The sequence below is a fragment of the Eurosta solidaginis genome, chromosome 4 (assembly GCF_040869045.1).
Source record: "Eurosta solidaginis isolate ZX-2024a chromosome 4, ASM4086904v1, whole genome shotgun sequence".
In the NCBI taxonomy this organism is placed as follows: domain Eukaryota; kingdom Metazoa; phylum Arthropoda; class Insecta; order Diptera; family Tephritidae; genus Eurosta; species Eurosta solidaginis.
In genome coordinates, this window is record NC_090322.1 from 160366864 (window position 1) to 160387653 (window position 20790).

Consider the following 20790-nt stretch of genomic DNA (forward strand, 5'->3'; position numbering starts at 1 on the left):
AGTATTAGAATGATTAATGCTTAAATTTTGCCAGCTAAGGATCCATTTTGCTCGGATTCTGCCGATGTAGCTGGTACAAGCATTTATTCCGAAGTCCGTTAAGGGAAGCGTAAGCCGTGGTAAATGTGTGAGGTTTTAGCCTACCACTTCGAGAGTCCTCAGCTGATGTAACATCAAAACACTTTAGAAAATGTTTCTCGGCCTACATCAACTCGGAGGTATATCTCATCAGTTAACCATCAAGGGATGAATGTTATGCACATACAAAGGTTTATCATAAATGAATATTCTTGGCATAGGTTCTTATACCGAGTATCTGAAAATATTGCAACAGGCCATCAGTAAAATTTTTTTCCTCACCAACCGAAGCTGTGGGCTCGAGAGTGTATTTTTGCTTCCTTTGTTTAGTTTTGTCGCTATGGATTATCGCGATATCCACAAAAGTATTCCAAAAAATGAGATTCTTAAGCTGCAGACTTTGGTGCTTTATCGGTAACCGTATTGGTAACCTTATAACAGCTAATTCGACCAACCTTATGGGAATCAATGCAATCGATTATTGGTGCCGCTAAGATCGTAACCGTATCGTAGCCAACCAATTGGTTTTTTGGTTTACCGTCGTAACGATAAACAGCTGATTACTTTAGGGATACGACTACAGCGATACGACAAACGGCACCAATGACTGCAGCTTTAAAGGGAACACCAATTTTGAGACATGCTATTCAAAGATTTCGATATCTGGAAAGCGACTAAATTAACAACGATTCAATAAAGCAGGCATACATGGCATATACATAATAAATAAAAATCGAACGTTCGATTTAAATAAGGTATTCGTATAAGAACATTGAGCGGCGAATATTCGAGTAACCGAAACAAATCAACTATTCGAATAGTGAAATTCGAGTAATATAAATACACAAATATACTCGATTAATCGAATAATTGAAGAGCTCTATTACTTAAGTCGAATAGTGCAGACGTTGTATGTAACTTGTTGTGAATCCAACTTTAAAAGAGTCTTATATATTATTTCTAATTGCTGTTTTTATGTATAGGTCCCTTTTTCGCTCTTATTTGGAACAAAGTTTGGTTGTAAAGATAGGGATTCTGCTAATAGCCAGCTTTGGGGATTATTAGTCGTAGTGCTTTTATTTAGCTTTATTTTATTAAAATAATTTTTTAAAAATAAAGGATTGTGAGCACACAAAAAAATCTATTTGTACTACGGCACTATTGTGAATATTTGATTAGAACTAACACTGCCTTACCGGCAGTTGCTAACATTCACCAGATGGCAGCGCAAGCCATGTAAGTTTATAGATGTTTGATTGATAGAACAGCTGATTTCTGTTGATATTTGATATGAGGCTTTTATATTTGTTGTGCAAGATGCGCACGGGTCCGGCTCGTACTTCCATAAACTGTACTTTAAAGAACAGTACTAGCTTCTGAATTTATACTTACAGATAAACGTTAAATAAGCCATTCATGATGTGTTCATATACACCATCTATATGGTATAATAATGGGCGATGTATGCAGAGGACATTGCTAAACTTATTTAAAAAATGGCAAAAAGGTAGTCTAGGTTAGGTTAGTTTGAATTGACCGGTCAAAACAGACCTCACATAGACTGAATGTGTCCATAGTTTTACGAGAATTTGTTTGACGACCAAACGGAAGAACCCCAATCAGGTGCGAGGACCTACTTTGTTATAGAATAACTCTGGGAGCCAGCTCAATTGCTGCCACAAGATCGGGCAACTCTGCTGCCCCTAATAGCTGAAGCCTTGACCTGGCGAGCGCAGGTCATGAACACAGAACGTGCTCAACCCTTTCTCACACTTCCTTCACTTTCTGTTACTGACGAGGCCTAAAAAAGGTAGTCTAAAAAAAATTGAATTTATTACTGATATACCCTTTGCTTACTAAACGACTAAACTCTGACAATTCTGCCATATATATTTAAACGAGAATCTCACCACAAAACAACATTGAGATAACAAACACACTTCATAAGATATACATATACATATATGTATTAAATAAACGAAGGCAATAAATTAGCAAGTATGACTCAGAAATTTGATGTCATCTTTGAATTAGCGTTGACTATGTATAAAAGGCTACATATGTATTCGTACTCAAGTTAGTATGTTCACACTAGGGGCTCCAATTGCTATAGTTTTGTAGTTATTCAAACAATGTTAGAAATAAAAAAAAAGAATGTTTCGAACTCTTAAATAAGAAAAACCTAAACAAACAACTTTATAAATGCTTATAAGGTTCACTTGTATGTGTTTCGTATACGCTCCGGTAACCGTCTTTGCTATTTTAAGTAATTTGCAGCTAACACAAATGTGATATTGTAACGAATGTGCTGAAATTCTGCCTATTCCAAATCTTCTGCTAACGTTCGAATCACTAAGCTGTTGAATAAATAACTCCAAATATTGGATAATGCAAATGGCCTTTATTAAAGTACTTCACAATAACACTTATACTTCGCAACTGATAGCTTGCTTAAACCGAACTGATTTGATTGCTCAGATTGAGCTCTTTTATAATCTTCGATTTCCTGGTTCCACACTTCTAGGCGTTTCCAGAATTTACTTAGTTACTGCTATAAAATTACAACTACAGATGGACGTTATAGCTTCTCTTATGTGCGTGTATTTGTGAGCGACACTTCCACAATTACAATAGCATACTTTTGGGAGCATCTCAGATAAGATATCTGCATGTGTTTTTGCGTCTCTTCTCCGCTGCGTGTACGTACATATGTGTAGACATAATGATTGATTCGTTTATGTAGATACAAGTGACTGCCTGCTTTATTGTTGTTGTGGCTTTATTTACTTAGCGTCAGACTAGTGATGTGAGTATCACTTAGTGTCACTAATATTCGTCATAATATATAATAAAATGAAACTCAAGATATGTTCCAGCGTTTCGAACAAAAAAAAAAAAATAAAAAAAAACCAAATTGATCCGTCAAGTAAATCAACGCAATTTTCAGTGCTCAAACATAGGCAGTAATTTGGTTTTCATTGACTTTTCAAGAGAGCAAAAATCTTGTTTTTTCAGCATTTCCACTATCGAGTGGAATATTATCCCTTGTAGGCAGACCGATCAAAATAGTCTGTCGCATTTAATTTTTGCAAAAAAACAAAAACTCACGCCTAAATTTATTGAAATTTTGCTCTGATAGGGCGGTTTTAAAAAACTACTGAACATTTGTTCACCCAAAATATTCTAAAATTACACATATTTCAAAAGTTCTCTGAGATAAGGCGTTTTCGAAACCGAAGCCAAGATAGGGTGATATTTCACTCAGTAGTAGATTTATGAAGTCATCACAGAAATAGACTGCCAAGGTATCCAAAAAATAAAGTTTTTGAATACCTTTTGTACTGCTTTGAATTTGACGTGCGCACCAATTTCGTTAAGTGTGGATAAAGTTATGCACGTAACAATTTATATAAAGTGTATATGTGCGTAAGAAAGCACAGATATTGTAATCAAGACGCGTATATTCCAAATCAGCTGTAGACGCAAAGTAAGCGCCAAAACGGTGCAAAAGTCGGATGTTTACTGGCCTTAAGTGCCTTAAAAAGTTGAAACAAAATTATTATATTCGATGTGATTTTTAAGTTCTTTTTTTAAATATTTACACCTTGCTAAACTAAAACTTAATAGCGCTGTTTGATTTCAGATACTTGGTTATTTGATATGAGATCAAAACTATTTCCGAAACTAAAAAAGAAAAAAAAATGACAGTTTCACCATACGAGTTCCAGCAGTGGCAAGGTACTCTATTCGGCAAACACTTTTTCTAGCTCTATTACTATTACACATTATCAAGCCATTTAGTTTGACATTTCTTAAGGCATTTCATTAACGATGTTGGGTATGTTGAGAAAAAGCATACCCCAGAAAAAGAGTACTCTAAAGTCTGCAGTGTTTGGCAAGATGTCTCTGCTGTAAGGGCAAGGGTGTGATATTTCTCAAAGCATTTACTGTGCTTCGTGTGGCAGGACACCACCTCTGATGACAAGACAACGTTAAAAGGGTATGGAATGTATATTATGGAGTGTTGTCCCTGCTACAGAGCTACAAGGAAAAGTTCAATAGAAAAAAATTTCCTCTGTAAAATTTAAAAAATATTAGAAATTTAATAAAAGTATAATTTATTTTGCTTCTCTCAGTTTAACTCGAGATATTTTAAAATGAGCTTTAAAAAAACAAACCAATTGGCCGGACAAAAAGAGTACGAATTACTGTCCCGCTGTCTATCCGATTAGCACCAGTTCAGAGATAGCCATTAAACCTCCAGTATAAAACTGTAACTTTATATGACTCTCTCACATTTTTCTGCAGCGTATTTATTAATGCAGAATTTAATTAGGGAAGAAAAACTGTTAAGTCTGCATCCTTTATTTTATTTCAATTTGCTAAACTCTTATTGTAATTGATTATAAAAATTCCGCCCTAAGTTTTTTGGCAGGCACTCAAACAGGACAAGCTTCGAGTTCCTTATAAGGCCTTTTCGACTTTTTTGGGTACTCCCATATATCATCATTGCCACACTGGTTTTACTTTTATAGCGCTTGCTCATCATTAATATTTGACTCATATGGTATTTGCATATTAACCTATAGTAAAAATGTACATGTATAAACAGTGAACCCTTCCTTGCAGTGACACTCGCTGCTAGTAAACTTTTGTCCGCCCAAGAGAGGTGCCCACTGATGGAGATTGGTAGATATTTAAAAAATGTTCCCACATTTTATACTCAAAACCTTCTATATCCTTTGTGGATCTGGTTATAAGTAGATTGTCGAAGCTGGCAGACCACTGAAGGGGTTTCCAGGCGAAAGTTGCAGCCGCGACCAAAACAGCAAGGATATTGGAAGAAAACCGCTCCAACTGCAGTCGCGTTTACTTTATATATACAACTATATAGTCAACAATTATTAAAAGGTCCGTTCATATTGGCACATATGATGACAAAAGGGAGATTGAACTAGGGAGGAGACAATATCTGCACATGGTAAACCTGGTAGGACACCAGCAGCATAAAGCTGCGAATTGTCAAAAATCTGACAATAACTTCGTTAGCTTGTTAAAAATTGATATACATATATTCTAACACCTTGTCTGCTCACACCGAGTTAGCTTCCGTCCAAGGGAGGCTCGTGTCCGATAAGTATATGTCTTTAGTGTAATTTTAAAGCATACAACTGTTCGCGTCCGGCTTAGAAATTGTCCATTTTATGAAGGAAAAATGATAAAAAATGTATACTTAAAACTTGATGCATGAAAAACTGTCCGCCTAATAGAGGTGTCTGTCAGAAGATGTTTCTCTGTACTATGTATTTATTTATTATAAAACATACATACTTTGAGTGTAGGTGGATAACTGTCTTTTGTCTCATCTTCAACTGCGTATTAAGCTCACTTTTTCGGCAAACACAGTTCGAAACCTTTTTAGTTTTCTCAGCAGGTGTTGCATACAAATTTTGCTGATTGAAATTTAGTAGGTATACTAACATACAGAATAAGCGTAATCACTTTCTTCTTGGTTGACATAACCTTTTTAAGATTTTTATTTAAGTCTTTGTTTGAAGTATATATGTAATGTATATTAGAGCTCAGTTACTCTTACTTGGGTTATAGTAAATTAAAAAAAAAAAGCGTAAGTGTCAGGTGCTCGTGAAGTTTGATATGGAAACATACAGACGTACGTCTTGAAAACGAAGGTGTTCACCCAAGGGATGAGTTTAAACTGCAACACAGGTAACTTCACCAGTCACAAATAATTTCGGACTTTTCGAGAAGAGCTTAGTCGGCATCCTATCGGTAGTAACACATATCAGCAAATTATTGTTTTATTATCGGCTTATTATTGATAGCAATTTCATAATCGTCAACTTATAGGTTTGTTACCGCTTGTCTCATCGGCTTCTTATTGGCTTTTTATCGGTTGGTAATAGGGGTTACAAATAGGTCCTTGTTTTTTTATTGAAGTTTTATCGATACCTGTTTCGTAAAAAACTGGCGAGTCATCGATAACCAATCGATTACACGCCGAAAACAAATTAGTAACACTCCGATAATAAATCGATAACTTGTTGATAACTGATCGATAACTTTTAGAAAATGAATCGAATTTTTTTTGACAAAAAATTGATAACACACCGATAACCGAGAAAATAAGTTGATAACAAACCGATAACCTTACTAAAGAAATAAATAACTTTTTGAAAACATATCGATAGCTTTTAAATAAATAATCAGTAAATTTTCGATAATCAACCGATAAATTTTTTACAATATACTGTTATTTTTTCGATAAAGAACCGATTACTTTTCGATAGGAAATTAATATTTTTTCGATAACAAATCGATATCTTGTCGAAAATAATTAGATAACATCCGATTATCCGATATCTTGTTGTTAACATATGTATTTATGGCTTTTCTATAATTTATCGATAACTTTTCGATAGAAAATCAATAACTTTTTCTATAATTCAGCGATAAAAAGTAGATTACCCAGCGATAACATTTGTATTATCGATAGCAAATGTGTAACACACCAATAGCAAATCGACTACAGCGTGTATACCTTGTCGAGAGCAAACCGATACTTCGTCGATAAGAAATGGCGGAAAAGCCCATAACCCGTCAAAAACAAACCTATAAATCATGGATAACAAACCGTTAACACTTCTGTAACAAATTGATAGTATGCTGTCCGGTTTCAATTCTGGCTTCGGTTTAAACTTCGGCTTTGGCTTTATATCTTTTATTTTTCCTCCCAACTGTTTTCCTTTCCTTGCCTTGATTAACTGTCTGATTTCGCGCATATTAAATGTACCACGTAAATTATTCCCACTTTGTGCTACAGTGTTGGCACTATACTTACGCATATATTCTGTATTATACCATACAGCATACCAATTCCACATATAAATACACTTTTTAATACATTATTCCTTTTTGTTAGTCCGGAAAAATTATTCCTTTTCCATTCCTCATATGGAACAATAAAATTGAAAAGCATTCCCCTTTTGGAATAACCGAATGAAAAGAATAATGATATTAAAAGGCAAAAAGAATGCAAAGGATTGCGGAATGCATTCCTCCGAGTATTGCAGTCTAATGAACGCAATCAGTGGAATAAAAAAAAGGGGAATAAAATAAGAAATCATAAGTCCGGAATGGAAAAAGGAATTATTCATAATATCGGACTAACGAAAAAGTATTGCAATCCTCTGTGGCTGCAATCAAAGGAATAATTATTCCAAATGGAATGCATTCATTAACCACACTTCTTTCTTCTTTTATTGCAAATGTCGATCGCAAAATATTTGAAAACGTAGTCTTAAGTTTTTATCATGTGATAAGACATGATTTCTTTATATTTGCGTCTGAACATAATGAATTCATAAGATTTCTATTAATATGGACAAAATATGCAATATATTGGAACAGAGTTGTGGTGCTTCACATGAAATGTGGTATAAATAAATAATTTTTTTCTCAATGCATTAACAATTAACAACACTTAATTAAGTTTTACACAACCATTCATTATCTTTTTCTTTTCCGCTATATATCTGAATTGCAGGTGGTATATTAAGCAGCAGACATATATAAAAATGTGTATATCTGCATCAATAGCTCTAATGTACCTGTTTGGTCTGATATCTTTTGGTGTCAGTTAATTGTTCAATTATTTAAAAATAAAACTAAGTAACAGCTACTAATATGAAATTACTTCCTTTCTTATAAAATATTGCAATTGCATTAAACGTACGCGCGCCCATGCTATATATACCAACTTACAAATGTTAGTTACCGTTGACATACTTTGATAATGAAGTTATTTATTAAATTGACTTCAATTGCAATTAATATATTGCTTAAGAGAGCTAACTTTAGTTAAGATTTATTTTAGTTACAGGGAAAAATGATATTTTGACGAATTTTGGGGGATACCGAATATTTTGCACCTTCTGCTAACGTTCGAATCGCTCAATTGGTGAATGAATAACTCCAATATCCAGTATTGCAAAGGGTCTTTATTTAAACTAATTTGTGAGTAGTACTTCACAATTATACTTCAATAATAGCGTGTTTAAATCAAACTGATTAGTTATTCCTCAGCTTGCGCTGCTGTTATACACTCTGTTGCCTCGTTCGCATATTTCTCCTAAGGTCTAGATTTTTCACGAACATGGAACAATTGTATCGCCTACTTGGTTATTTAGCTACATCCGTGTGTATGTATGAGTAACAACTTTTGCTCTTAGCTGATGACTACATATGTGTGTGTGATATATTCTTCGTCGCTTTCTATGTACTTGTCTAAATGGATTACTTTGATGTGTTTATTTACATAAGTGTGTCTGCTTGCCTTATTGTTGTTGTGCATTTATTTACTAACAGCATTGTGATGCTAATATTCGCCGCACTGCCCTCTATCTAAGTCTGATTGTTTCGAACAGACACATTTTCTGATCTAAACGCTGCTAGGATTTCCAATTAACCGCCCTTCTATTTCGTGGTTTCCCAATTGTTTGTGTCCGGTAGGCGACATCAATGATCCGTTTCACAACTTTGTACGGGTCTTCCCAGCTTCACTGAAATTTTGATGGAATACCTTTCCGTCGGTGAGGGTTGTATAACAATACAAAATCTCCTGCCAGGAAACATTCCGACTTGTTGTTCTTGTCGTACCTCTGTTTCATCTTACTACTCATTATCCTGGTTCGTTCCCTCACACTCTGTTGTTTGACCAATGAAAAACTTCGTAGGACTTGATCTTGACGGATTGGCTTTGCATAACCAGTATCGTTTTGACGTTTCCCAACATTAGCACGACTGGGCTTGAAACCACCCTTGCATTCTTTTGGGAAATTATTTTCTTCGTGTTAGTGCATCCGTTTGGGTTTATCAATGCCAGTGTTCTTCCCGCAGGTACATTGAGTTTTGATTTGTGTGTTCAATTCGTTCCACAAATCTTTTCCCAGTCTATTGCCTTTGAATTTTGTAGTTTTTGACGATTTTCCTCCACCAGCACTGGCTAACAGCTGAACCTTTTCTCAAAACGGAAGTTAAATGGTACATCCATGTTCTTATAGCGCATAATCCTTCTTTGCTTGTCCATCCTGATGTAATGGTCATTTAAGAAGTCCATTCCCAATGTGACTGCATCAACAATCTCTGGCACAACGAATTTGTGTAGAACAGAGGCCTTCCCAATTACGTCCTCACATGTCACTAATAAAACTTTAGAAACCCTACGTCAACGAACTGGACGAAATTCTAGAAACATGTAAATACAAAGTTGACACAAGCTGAAAGAGCTACCAATATGGAGAAACTGGAGAAGTTCAATGAAGAAGTTCCCCAAGACTGCATATGAAAGAGGAGATTTAGTGGAAAAGCAAAGCCGCTGTGGTAGAGCAATGAGGTGAGTCTTCTTAGAAGTAAAATGAAATAAATGTTGAAACTGGCAGAGGCCGCAGAAAGCGAAGCGTGTCGACAAGAATATAGGGATCTGGTGAGGATCTACAAGCGTGGAACTTCCAGTGTGAAGAGATTCATTGAGTGCTCCAGCGAAACAGAGGCACATAGTACAGGGACCATCAAAGCGGAGGGGAATGGTCAAGTAATAGTGAGGAGCCTCTTGATGTGCTTTTCGACATACATTTCCCATCCGGAGATGTCTCACAAGAGCCAGCTGACAGTATTTACATTACGATCACAGAGTGGGTAGTGCCGGGCTTGGTGACCGATACCAATATCGAATGGGTAATCAAGACTTTCTCTAAGTTTAAATCGCTGGGACCAGATGTCATATTCCCAGCCATGCTACAAATTTCAAACAGAGCGGTCGTGGAATGGCTTAAAATAATATTTAATGACTGAGTGAGGCTGAGTCATGTACGGCATGCTTGGTGAACTGGTCATGTAGCTTTTCTATCAAAGGCGAGACAAATCCATCCTGTGTATCCCAAAGACATAAAATCCAACGTGGATGAAAAATTGCTTCCCACAGCACAATAAGAGTACACTAAAGGCAAGTCGGTAGACGTTGCACAGCATAGTGTGTTTATAAATGTAGAGAATGTCCTAAAATATAAGGAAAATGCCTTAGAGGTCTTCTAATATATTTCCGGGGCTTTGAACAATGCCTCTAAACGGGCGATCATATACGATCTTAACTACATTGAAGCACATCCAGTAATAACCAGATGAATCGGCTGCATCTTAAAATGCAGGAAGCTTACTTCATAATGTAAGTTGTATGAGGGTCCGAAAACAGCGAACAGGGACAAGTGATGGCGCTGGACATCAGCCAACTGCTCAGGCGGTTTCATGAGGGACCCGTTAAACGTACAGCTTACGCAGATGACTTTACGGCTGTCACAAGTGGAAAATGTCTTCCAACAGTTAGCTCTTTGACTGACCGGGTACTTCAAGATATGTGAAATTAGACGCGGAATGCCATCATGCCTTGTAAATCGAAGAGCAGTAAAATAAAATTTACTTCTTTCTATTCTTTTTTTCTTCAAAAAATAGGGCTTGCACTGCTTTTAAGATTTTTGGTACTAAACTATTACATTTTTTGCATTTCTCCAAGTTTTTGTTTTCGAAAAGTTGGGCGCGGTTATCGCGATTTCGTTCATTTTCCATATATCTATATTCAGCGTCATTCCGCCTAGCACAGCATCTGAAAGTGTGTTAGAGTGTAAGTAATGCTTGGAAAGAATTGCGACGGGGAAAAGCATACATCTATATTGGGTCCCAGGGCTTACGGGAATAGATGGAAATGAAAAAGCGGAAGAATTAGCTCAAAAGGGCGCATCCCTTGAAGCTTGCTCTATAGACGTCTCAATTAGATTGAGAGAGAGCGCGGGAGACTGTAAGGTGTCGAAGATTTTGTGAAGGTCTTAAAACCTTAGACTAACAAAGTTAATTTTATCATTAAAACGACAGGACTGTAGACACATGACGGGTATACTGACTGGACACTGCCTTCTGGCATCACATGCCTTTAAATTAGGCTTGGTTAGTGATAGCAAATATAGGAAGTGCGGTTTGGAGGAGGAAAAGATTCAGCAAGTTTTGTGCACATGCCCTGCAATTGCCAGGCTAAGACTCCAGCTTTTGATACAGCTTTCAAACCTTGAAGCAACAAGTGGCATAGGTCATTGAAAGCTTTTAGTATTTGCGAGGAGGACGAAGTTATTTTATAACATAGGTCCTGGTTTTTGATAGGGTTTTTCAGTTTGGTCATTAAATAAACTTCTGGTAACTCTAAGGACTCATTCAGTCTATGTGACGTCCTCATGGACCGGCCAGTTCAACCTGACCTAGCATATAAAAGTATCATGTTTAGAATCAAAACTTTAACTGTTCAGAAAATAATCATACGGATAGAGATTGTCTAAAGTTGTTTATTTGCTTTTGAGGGTTTAATATAGACTAGTGCGTGAATAAACTGGAGCTCGAGCTAAAAAATTCTTAAAAGCAGTAATCTCTGACCAGCTGCATTTTATAGAAATGAGTTAACTATAGCTGTGAACAGATTTTTAAAGTCTCTTTTAAATGTTTTTTTTTTTTTTTTTTGACAAATTCAAAATTTTATTTTATTTTTCAGAACTTTCCATCAAAATCACACAACGCGTAACATCATGACATTTTATTGGTGGTCACATTGGTTCTGGATAACAACATTGAGTAGTGAGTATTAACATTAACTCGATTTGTACTGTAGATAAGCTTTTAAATATTTTGAACCTTTCCTTCAGATATCCTACTGAGCATAACAATCGTGCAAGCGTATCCAAGTCAGGAGATTTCCTTAGAGTACAATCAAAATAGTAAAACGGTTAAGGCAATTACAAAACTGCATCCGGCGACGACGTCGATAGAGTCGCCCAAAACAACAACTACAGAACCTACAACAACAGCTAGTACACCTCTCACTCAAACACTGGAGAGAGGCCATGTTATTGAGTCATCACAAAATCAAAGCCAGAACGAAGACACGCAAACTCCTACCGGTGAGCTGGCGACTGAAAAAGAAGCAGACATACATAATATAGAGGCAGTGGAATCAAGTGATACGGAAATAGCGGAAGATGCTTCCTTAGAGGAAGAAAATATAGTAGAGACCGACAAAATCGCAAATGGCGAGCAGTGGGAATATAAAAGATCAGCAGAGGTTAAAAATAAAACTTTGGAAAACGATGATGAATACGATGATGACTACGTGGAAGAACCGCGAGTTGCTGCTGTTATAGCTCAGCCGAGATCAGCGTCAATTGAACAAAGCACATCAATGCTTAAAAAAGATGACGAAGTAATTAGCAACTACACAAACCACAGTCGAATTGCGCTAGTTGAAAGGTGAGCATCATAGTTAAGTAAAAACTCTTTATTAAAACTTTTCTTTTCAAATTAGAACAAATATACCATGTAAGAACTGCAACTCTACAGGGCACGACCTCAATAGCACCAAATCTTCCCCCACCAATTTCGCGAGATCCGCTAGTGTTCCCATAAGCAATTTATCAGCGACATCTATTAACTCAACACCAACTGAAACATTAGAATGGTTGAATGCAATGGCGGCAGCCGCAGCGGTACCACCCTCAAAATTACTTACGAATGCACCCCAGTCAGAGGAAATCGATAGTGGGATTCATACCGTGGCAAGACAGTCATCATCGTCGGAAAAACCAGTGGGTATGGTGACAGCGACAGCAACGGTACAGCAACGCATACCCTTCACGTTGGAGAATGCTAATAAGGAGGATGAATTGCGACGTGCCGAAAACGAACATCGATCACGTAAATCAAAAGTTCTATCCGCCGAATATAAGCACATTAGTCGATTCATTAACTATTCATCTGACACGAAAAGTTTATTGACGCGCAGTGCAGCACGCAGCGGGTTTGATGGTGGTGAAGAGAATAATATTTCTTCAGAAGCTTTATCGGTACAGGTGAGTGGAGTTGGAGCTCAGTGTTTTTAGTATTTTGTGCTGTTGTTGTTGTTGTAGCAGTGTTTCGCCCTATCCAATAGGTGCGACCAATCACACATGGTCATCAAAGTCCTCTAACGGGAGTCCAAGGAAACTTGCTGTTTCAACAGGGGTGGACCATAATGAGAGGGGTTTTAGATGTGTTGGTTCCACATTACAATTGAAGAGATGGTTGGTGTCATATGGGGTCACATTGCAAGCAGGAAATACATTTTGTATGTCGGGGTTGATTCTGGATAGGTAAGAGTTTAACCTGTTAGAGTATCCAGACCGAAGTTGACCTAGAGTATTTTTCTAGGGAGAGTGCGCTCCTCCTCTGCTAGTTCTGGGTAATTTTCTTTGAGTACCGGATTTTCCGGGTAATTCCTGGCATAGAGTTCCGACGCCTGTTTGTGGATATCACTGAGGACCTGCTTGTGCTTTATTGCTTCATTCGGCTGTGTTCTCATGTGTCGTATTTCCTCATAATGCTTACGGAGATGACCTCTTAAGCCCCTGTGCGGTGTAGCATCATCAATCAGATATCTATTAGGATGCCCAGGTTTCTGGGTATTTAACAGAAACTGTTTGGTTAGCATTTCATTTCTCTCTCTGATGGGGAGTACTCTCGCCTTATTGTGTATATGGTGTTCTGGGGACATAAGAAGATAGCCCGTAGCGGTTTTGAGGACACTATTTTGGCAGGCCTGTATTTTCTTCCAGCGAGTAACCTTTAGGCTTGGCAACCATATCGGGGACGCGTAGCATGCAATCGGCCGGCCAATTGCTTTGTAAGTGGTGATGAGCGTTTCTTTATCTTTACCCCCAGTGCTGCCGGCAGGAGAATTGAGGATTTTATTACGACTCTGTATTTTCGGTACAATTGTGGATGTATGCTCTCCAAAATGTAGATCCTGAGGTGTTTTGTGCTCAATTTATTTGATTTTTGTTTAGACAAAGATTTATTACTAGGCAATTGTAAATCAAGTCCCGATGAACAAAAGTAATGCTCCATAAGTCTATCATTATATATATCCTGATGTGTGATGGAAACACGGACGATTTCAAGAGAAGGTCTTGTAGTATTCGAGAGAAAAATTCCCCAAAAGCATTATGATCATGTCTTTTATGTCAGCTTACTAAAGAAGGCACCTTGTCGTTGATGTAAGGGCTTAACCGAATTATATAGCACCCAACTATGAGGTTAAGCTGTTAAGGAGCCTGCATCTACGCCATTACGCTTAATAGAAGAGCGGCGTGATTTCGCCGACCAAGAACTGCCAACCTCTTAGTCCAGGATGTAAGGCAGGTGTTTTTGAACGATTTGCAGCCAGGGTTATTTTCGGCTGTAAATGAACGGAGCCTTCCCGGTACCGGGCAGCCTCGGTAAGTTATGTGGCCTTACAATAAAAAGGGTTTGCTGTGGCGGAAGGTTTTTTGTTCCCACACTTAAATATAGACCGTAGAACCCGCTTTCCCGCGCAAGTGGTCATACTACCAAGATGAATTCAAAAACTTCAGAACTAAGGAAAAATGAGATGATAAAGGCAATGGCATTACAAGTCGGGAAAGAGGATATGGGGTGATTACAGCGCGTATAGTGATGATGGTGTGCAGTTAGTGTGCTCGGCAAAGGAGCGGTCTACCAGCCTGGGAAGCATTAAGAATTATGCAGCGCTTGGGTACAGGGGTCAACCCAACCGATCTTGAAAACGAGCGCTTGGCATGAGCCTGTGAGACCGTAGAAGAATGTTGACGACAGTTCGCCGACTTAGACTTTGGTATGGACAATCCTCAATTTTGCAACCGTATTGAGAGGAAAGGAACAGGGATCGGCTGAATTCGAAAACCCTGCTTTAACGAGCACAAGGGGACAAACGACCCAATGGCGAGCTTAAATGGTGAGAGAGGAGAGAAATAATGGTATAGGAAGTAAAAACGAAAAGGGTAATAAGCTAAAAAGAGGTAACCATCACACTTTAGCTTAGTCGATGATACTAAAGAGAGCTAACGATGAGACTCCGATTTTCACCTAGAAGTAAATGAACGATGCTGCGAAGTAGTTCTTGCCTGTGACATTACTAGACTACAGCATCCGCAATGGGTAGATCACTACCGAAAGTTAGAGTTCCATAGAGGGGCGCCCATTAGTGTCATAATCAATATGGACAGAAGCTTCGCGACCTAGATCTTGTTATAAGCACGAAAGAAGAAGCTCCGTATTAGAAAGTTTTCCTATAAGCACCTTTGATATTGTGTGATCTGTGATCTATTTCAGAGCTAATTAAACGATATACTTTTTAAGTGATTATTTTCTCTTATATTCTCATCATCAGCGCACTTACTTCATGGATGCTGGCGCTATTTCAGCCATCTGCTTCACCATTTTCGGCGTATGCTGTACAGTTGGCACCGTTGGCATAGTGCTCTATCGACGCAGATATCTGAATAAACCGCAGACGCTGAGCGAACCAGATTCCAGTGTTTACATAGATGACAGCACGATGCGTGTAAGTGTAAGGAATCGTTTACACGAATTACGAATGTTTAATGGCTGCGTAAATAAAGTTAATTTCTTATGATGATTTACAGGATAATTCCGATGAGATGTACAGTTTGGATAATGATTCATTTCTTAATTCGCTGGAAGCGATGACAATACAAAATTATTGGACCGACACCGTTAAACATACAAAGCTTTAATTTTATTTTTGGTTTACAAAGGGGCAAGGAATTTTGCAGACGTCAAGAGAATAACAAACGCACGGATATATCGTGTACATACATATTTATATTTAGAGATTAGTAAATTAATATTAAACTAAAAATTGCATATTTGAAGAATTTTATTAATTAAATTAATTCTCACATCAACTAAAAATCAAACTAACATAATCATTAAGTTTAAACATTTAGCTGTTAATGTTAAAAAATGAGATTGCATTTTTTTTATTTGTTACTTAAACTCACTAAGTTTAAGCATTTTACAAGCGGGATGACCTTCCGTATAACGGTGTACTCAAAACTTAAACCTACTTAAACTTAAGTTCTTCGCCTCTTTTAGTCTTAATACCTGATTTCACTGTTGACCTGCTTACATTTATTTTAATTTATAGTATTTTATAGGATTACATACATATGTCGTCTCCAAAAATGATAACTCTCAAAACTGTTATGTTTACTTCAGCACGTAATTCGAGAATAAATGTCGAATGCGAGATTGAAATACGAAAGAGGGGCACTGTATGGACATCATATGATAATGTTTGAGTTTTGTGGTTTTATTAGCGATAAAGACACTCCCTGGAGGTTTTATGGAGTGTTATCGATGGTGATGGTCATAAGGTACGGATACTGAACCGGCACGTTCCGGAAATTAGTGAAAGGTGCCAGCCTTCTACCAATAAATTGCTCGCGGACTTCACTTATAGCGTGTTAAAATCAAACTGATTGATTATTCCTCAGCTTGCGCTGCTTTTATACTCTCTGTTGCCTTGTCGGCATATATCTCCAAAGGCCTAGACTTTTCACGAACAGCTGCTTAATTTCTCCTTTATTTATCTGATATTCACTTTTGTCTTCTAGTTTTATGCATGTGTATGTGTGAGTAATAACTTCTGCTCTTAGGTGATGACTACATGTGTGTATGTGAAATAACCTTTTCGCTCTTACCTTCGCGCTTTGCATTTGTGCGTGGCTGCTTGCTTTGATGGTTACATGAACATATGTGTGGCTGCATACTTCGCTGTTGTTGAGCATTTATTTGCTAGCAGTATAGTAACTTATCGAAGCTGATAATATTCGCTTATGTGAGGTTAATATTTAGGTTGGTTTATCACTAAACGGTACCGCACAACCCCTTGAATTTGAGCTAGCGGCTAGCACTGTTCTGTTAGGCAACTAGAAAAAGCACGTTCGTGTACTAGCCCACCAATCCTTCGAGTGAATTGCGTGAGCTAAATCAAACCTAAAGCGAAAAAAATTAAGCGTTTGATAGAAACGAATCAGCCACCGATTTGCACTAGCAGGGACTCAATGCCCTTTGGTTGGTTTTCGTTGGCTCCAGTTAGCGCTAAAGTGCCATTAAAATACAACCCTATATTCAAGAAATGTGCAATATTGTAAATCTGATGGCTAATGTTACATAACCTTGGCCTCATGCTGCCACCACCCAGCTAAATTTTTAATGTTTGCGAAGGTTCCCACTTCTCATCCATCAACTCTGAAAATAATATTTCGGAAGGGGAGGTGATCCACCGTTTCTTCTGCAGCGGCATAACATACTCTGTTCCAGTTCCAAACTTGCCCCAATGCATATTATGAATCTCAAATCCCGCTAATTACTGCATTTAGTGTCAATAAAGCCCGAATATCTGTCTGAGATTCTATATCTTTATCTGTTGGAGTTCATAACGATTTAAAAGTTATGATGGAATTAGATGGAGTGTGCTTACCGTAAAAGTCCCGTGTCTACTGTATCAGATATTCATAACATAATTGGAAAGTTAGGTTTGAATTGACGCTTTCATAAAGCTCACACTGCTTCGCACACTTACAAGATATCAAGGATGAACTTAGAGACTGCAGATTGAACAAATTTACCTATTTACAAGCTAAGATATGAGCAATAAATATAGGAGGTAAAATCTCTTACATTATCACAATGTGAAAGTTCAATCCAACTTCGTCCAGGGCCATATATTCGTTTAAGATAAAAATTCCATCCTAAATACATGTCTTCAAGGTGATAACATACCCAATACCTATCCTATTGAGTATGCACCGCTGTTTGCGAAAAGATGGAGCAAATTTTAGAAATACCCATAAATCTGCGCCAGACTATAAGAAAAATGAATTTCAGTCAGTGATCTTAAAATGTAAAACGGACCCTGAATATCTTTAGAGATAGTCTCTACAAGTTTCGCGACATGTCGCCCAAGATTGATGATAAACTTTTTTTCGAATGTGTTGCCATCGTCTGAAAGAAAGGCTAACCTTGGCCACTGCAATACACTTCTTCTCTCCTAATATTTCTAGGGTCGTACTTTTATTCGAAAAGACAAGTCTAACAGCAGTCACCACTAGCTAGTGATGGACAGACCTCCGATCTTATTTCTGCGATACATAAATGAGCTTCATCTTGTTATGCTTAGGATCTGCCGTTCAAAGTCGGGAAGAGATTTATAACCGTTATTGTTTCATAGCTTTACGTATTTAACTAACTTCGATCCTTCTATTTCCTCTTTTTTATTATACTTATTTTTTCAACTTCCTATACAGAATTCGTTCTCACAAACGACAAAGGCTATACATTTGAAAGTTGAGTAAAACACCGTTTGTTAAGTCATCATAAGACACATTCCTTCCAAATGAAGTAGAGGAAACTTAAACGTAATTAATGTTAACATTTTAGATAGTATTTATTAGGTTAAGTGTAGATACTTTTAGTGAAAGAAAAAGTAGATTCCTTCATACCTAGTAGTAGATTTCAAAATCCTATATAGATAACTACTGTATGCATACATGAATTTCATCAATTAATGGTAAAAGTCTAGGTGAGGGGTCGGCTGCTAGTACGTTACTAGTATTAGTATTAATAATCCGAAGGTGGAAAATAAAAATTTTAATTCGGTCAAAAGATATTAACGAAAAACCGAAAAAGACCCGCGGATGCGTCCGAAACGGGGGGTGGTATCCATAGTATTTTTATGCAGAACACCTTTCTGCGTTGGCGGCCTTCGGCCGCGCTTATAAAAAATTACCCTGGATAGGTCCAACACCGGTTTGGAGACCAAAAATATATCAGCGAAAAACACTTATGTTCACAAATTTTTTTGTGGGAACAACAACATTACAAGAACCACATAAAAATCACCAACTTCAACTGCAAATATCTCGGGACAGAGATAAAATTTTTATTTTCCGCCTTCGGATTATTCATGCCTGTCATCGAATCCAATTGTTGTCGAAATCGGATTTAAAAACAACAATAAATTACTTTGGTGTCATGAAATCCAGTGTTATCGGTTTAGTGTTCGGATTGGAATTAGTGTCGGTTTTAGGCAGGCATGCTTAACGAACGAAACGATATCATTTCGTTACGATAATCAACGTTAATAAACGAAACGAAGTCACTTCGTTTCGTTTATTAACGTTAAGAATGCCAAATTAACGTTAATTTGACGATCTTAACGTTAATAAACGAAACGAAATGACTTCGTTTCGTTTATTAACGTTGATTATCGTAACGAAATGATATCGTTTCGTTCGTTAAGCATGCCTGGTTTTAGGTGTCACAGAATCCGATAATATCGATTTTGCTATCGGAAACAAACCAATAGGTTAAATGCTGTTGGATTTCATTTGTTCATAGTTTTTTTCTCTTGCAGTTTAATCCTTTCTAGAAATGTAAGTAAATGAAGATTTATTTTATAAAAATAAATGTAAATTTACATATATTTTCATTCTTAATAGGGGAAAGCATAAAAATTCAATGCAAAACAGTATTTTGATTGAATTTATGGAGAAACATCCCGATATTGCGGAGGGCTTCACGAAGCACACCATCTAAAGCTGGAGTCATTGGTGCCGTATGTCGTATCGCTGTATCCGTATCCCTAACGTAATCAGCTGTTTATCGTTACGACGGTAAACCAAAACCCAATTGGTTGGCTACGATACGGTTACGACCTTAGCGGCACCAATAAACGATTGCATTGATTCTCATAAGGTTGGTCGAATCAGCTGTTATAAGATTACCGATACGGTTACCGATAAAGCATCAATGTCTCCAGCTTGACACCGTGCTTCTACCTACACTTATGCTAGAATCCTTGCCAACTGGTTTTTGAGAGGATCCTTCAAATCAAAATCGTAACGCAGCTGTTAGTTGCAGCACTGGCAGAACTTTCGTCGTGTTAAGCATCCTTCAATGGTGTCCAATACCATTCGGAAAGCCTCTTTGTTTATGCGATAGTATGCAATGAAACTGCAGATATACTATATATATTTAGAAACCCATATTAAGAAATATTTTTAATTACGCCATCTCTGGTTACGATCTCTTAAAAATTTCCTTTTGACCTTCTCGCAACTTTCTTCTTCCAATAACATAAATGCTACAACTGCTGATGCCATTTTGATCACAATAAATTTGTTTATTTCTGTTTAGATGCACAAAACAATTATTTTATAAAATTTTGCCAAAAAAATTAACATCAAAATTGCCGGTGCACCGATAACACAGCAAAACAGCTGATTCGAACATCGCTTTTATTTACATTCGAAAAGAGCAAAACCAATACGGTTTTATGACACCAATTTAAATAAATATTGGTTTGTAATTCCGACAAAACGCAAAATCGACTAGGATTCCATGATAGCCCTGATTGTTCTCGAGATTAATACGCATCTTTTGACACCTCTCTCGATATTTTTGGTAGCGTATTAGCAGTCGACCCCTCAACTAGACTTTTACCCAATTAATACCAAATGAAAATAAAAAATAAAATCAATACTGTTATATAAAACTAATGCTAAGATATTTCACTTTATAAAACACTCAACATTTTCACTTAAATTCCGTCTAGTGACTACTGACAGTTGTAACTATGGCTGTTCCTAGGCAAATTCAGTACCAGGTGTTGTTATTCCAACAGCTGATTGCTTCTTCTTGATTATTTTCCATACAGCGTCTTGTACTTTTATCACAAATCACCTAACCAGCATTCACGAGTTC

At 37.2% G+C, this 20790-nt stretch overlaps 1 protein-coding gene across 14 annotated transcripts in view; it reads left to right on the plus strand.

The window, feature by feature from the left end:
• Nucleotides 1–20585, plus strand: part of LOC137250553 (uncharacterized) — a 136779-nt gene extending 116194 nt beyond the window's left edge. For 11 of the 14 annotated variants that reach the window (XM_067783574.1, XM_067783575.1, XM_067783565.1 and 8 more), the window contains 6 exons: nucleotides 11684–11766; nucleotides 11835–12435; nucleotides 12491–13034; nucleotides 15389–15562; nucleotides 15621–19114; nucleotides 19343–20585. In XM_067783574.1, the coding sequence (XP_067639675.1) occupies nucleotides 11718–11766; nucleotides 11835–12435; nucleotides 12491–13034; nucleotides 15389–15562; nucleotides 15621–15755 (1503 nt within the window). In that variant the 5' untranslated portion in view covers nucleotides 11684–11717 and the 3' untranslated portion in view covers nucleotides 15756–19114; nucleotides 19343–20585. Of the gene's footprint in view, nucleotides 1–5647; nucleotides 5806–11683; nucleotides 11767–11834; nucleotides 12436–12490; nucleotides 13035–15388; nucleotides 15569–15620; nucleotides 19115–19342 lie in introns of those variants that run through there. The other 3 variants (XM_067783576.1, XM_067783577.1, XM_067783578.1) reach the window with 3 other exon arrangements.
• Nucleotides 20586–20790: the final 205 nt, after the last annotated feature.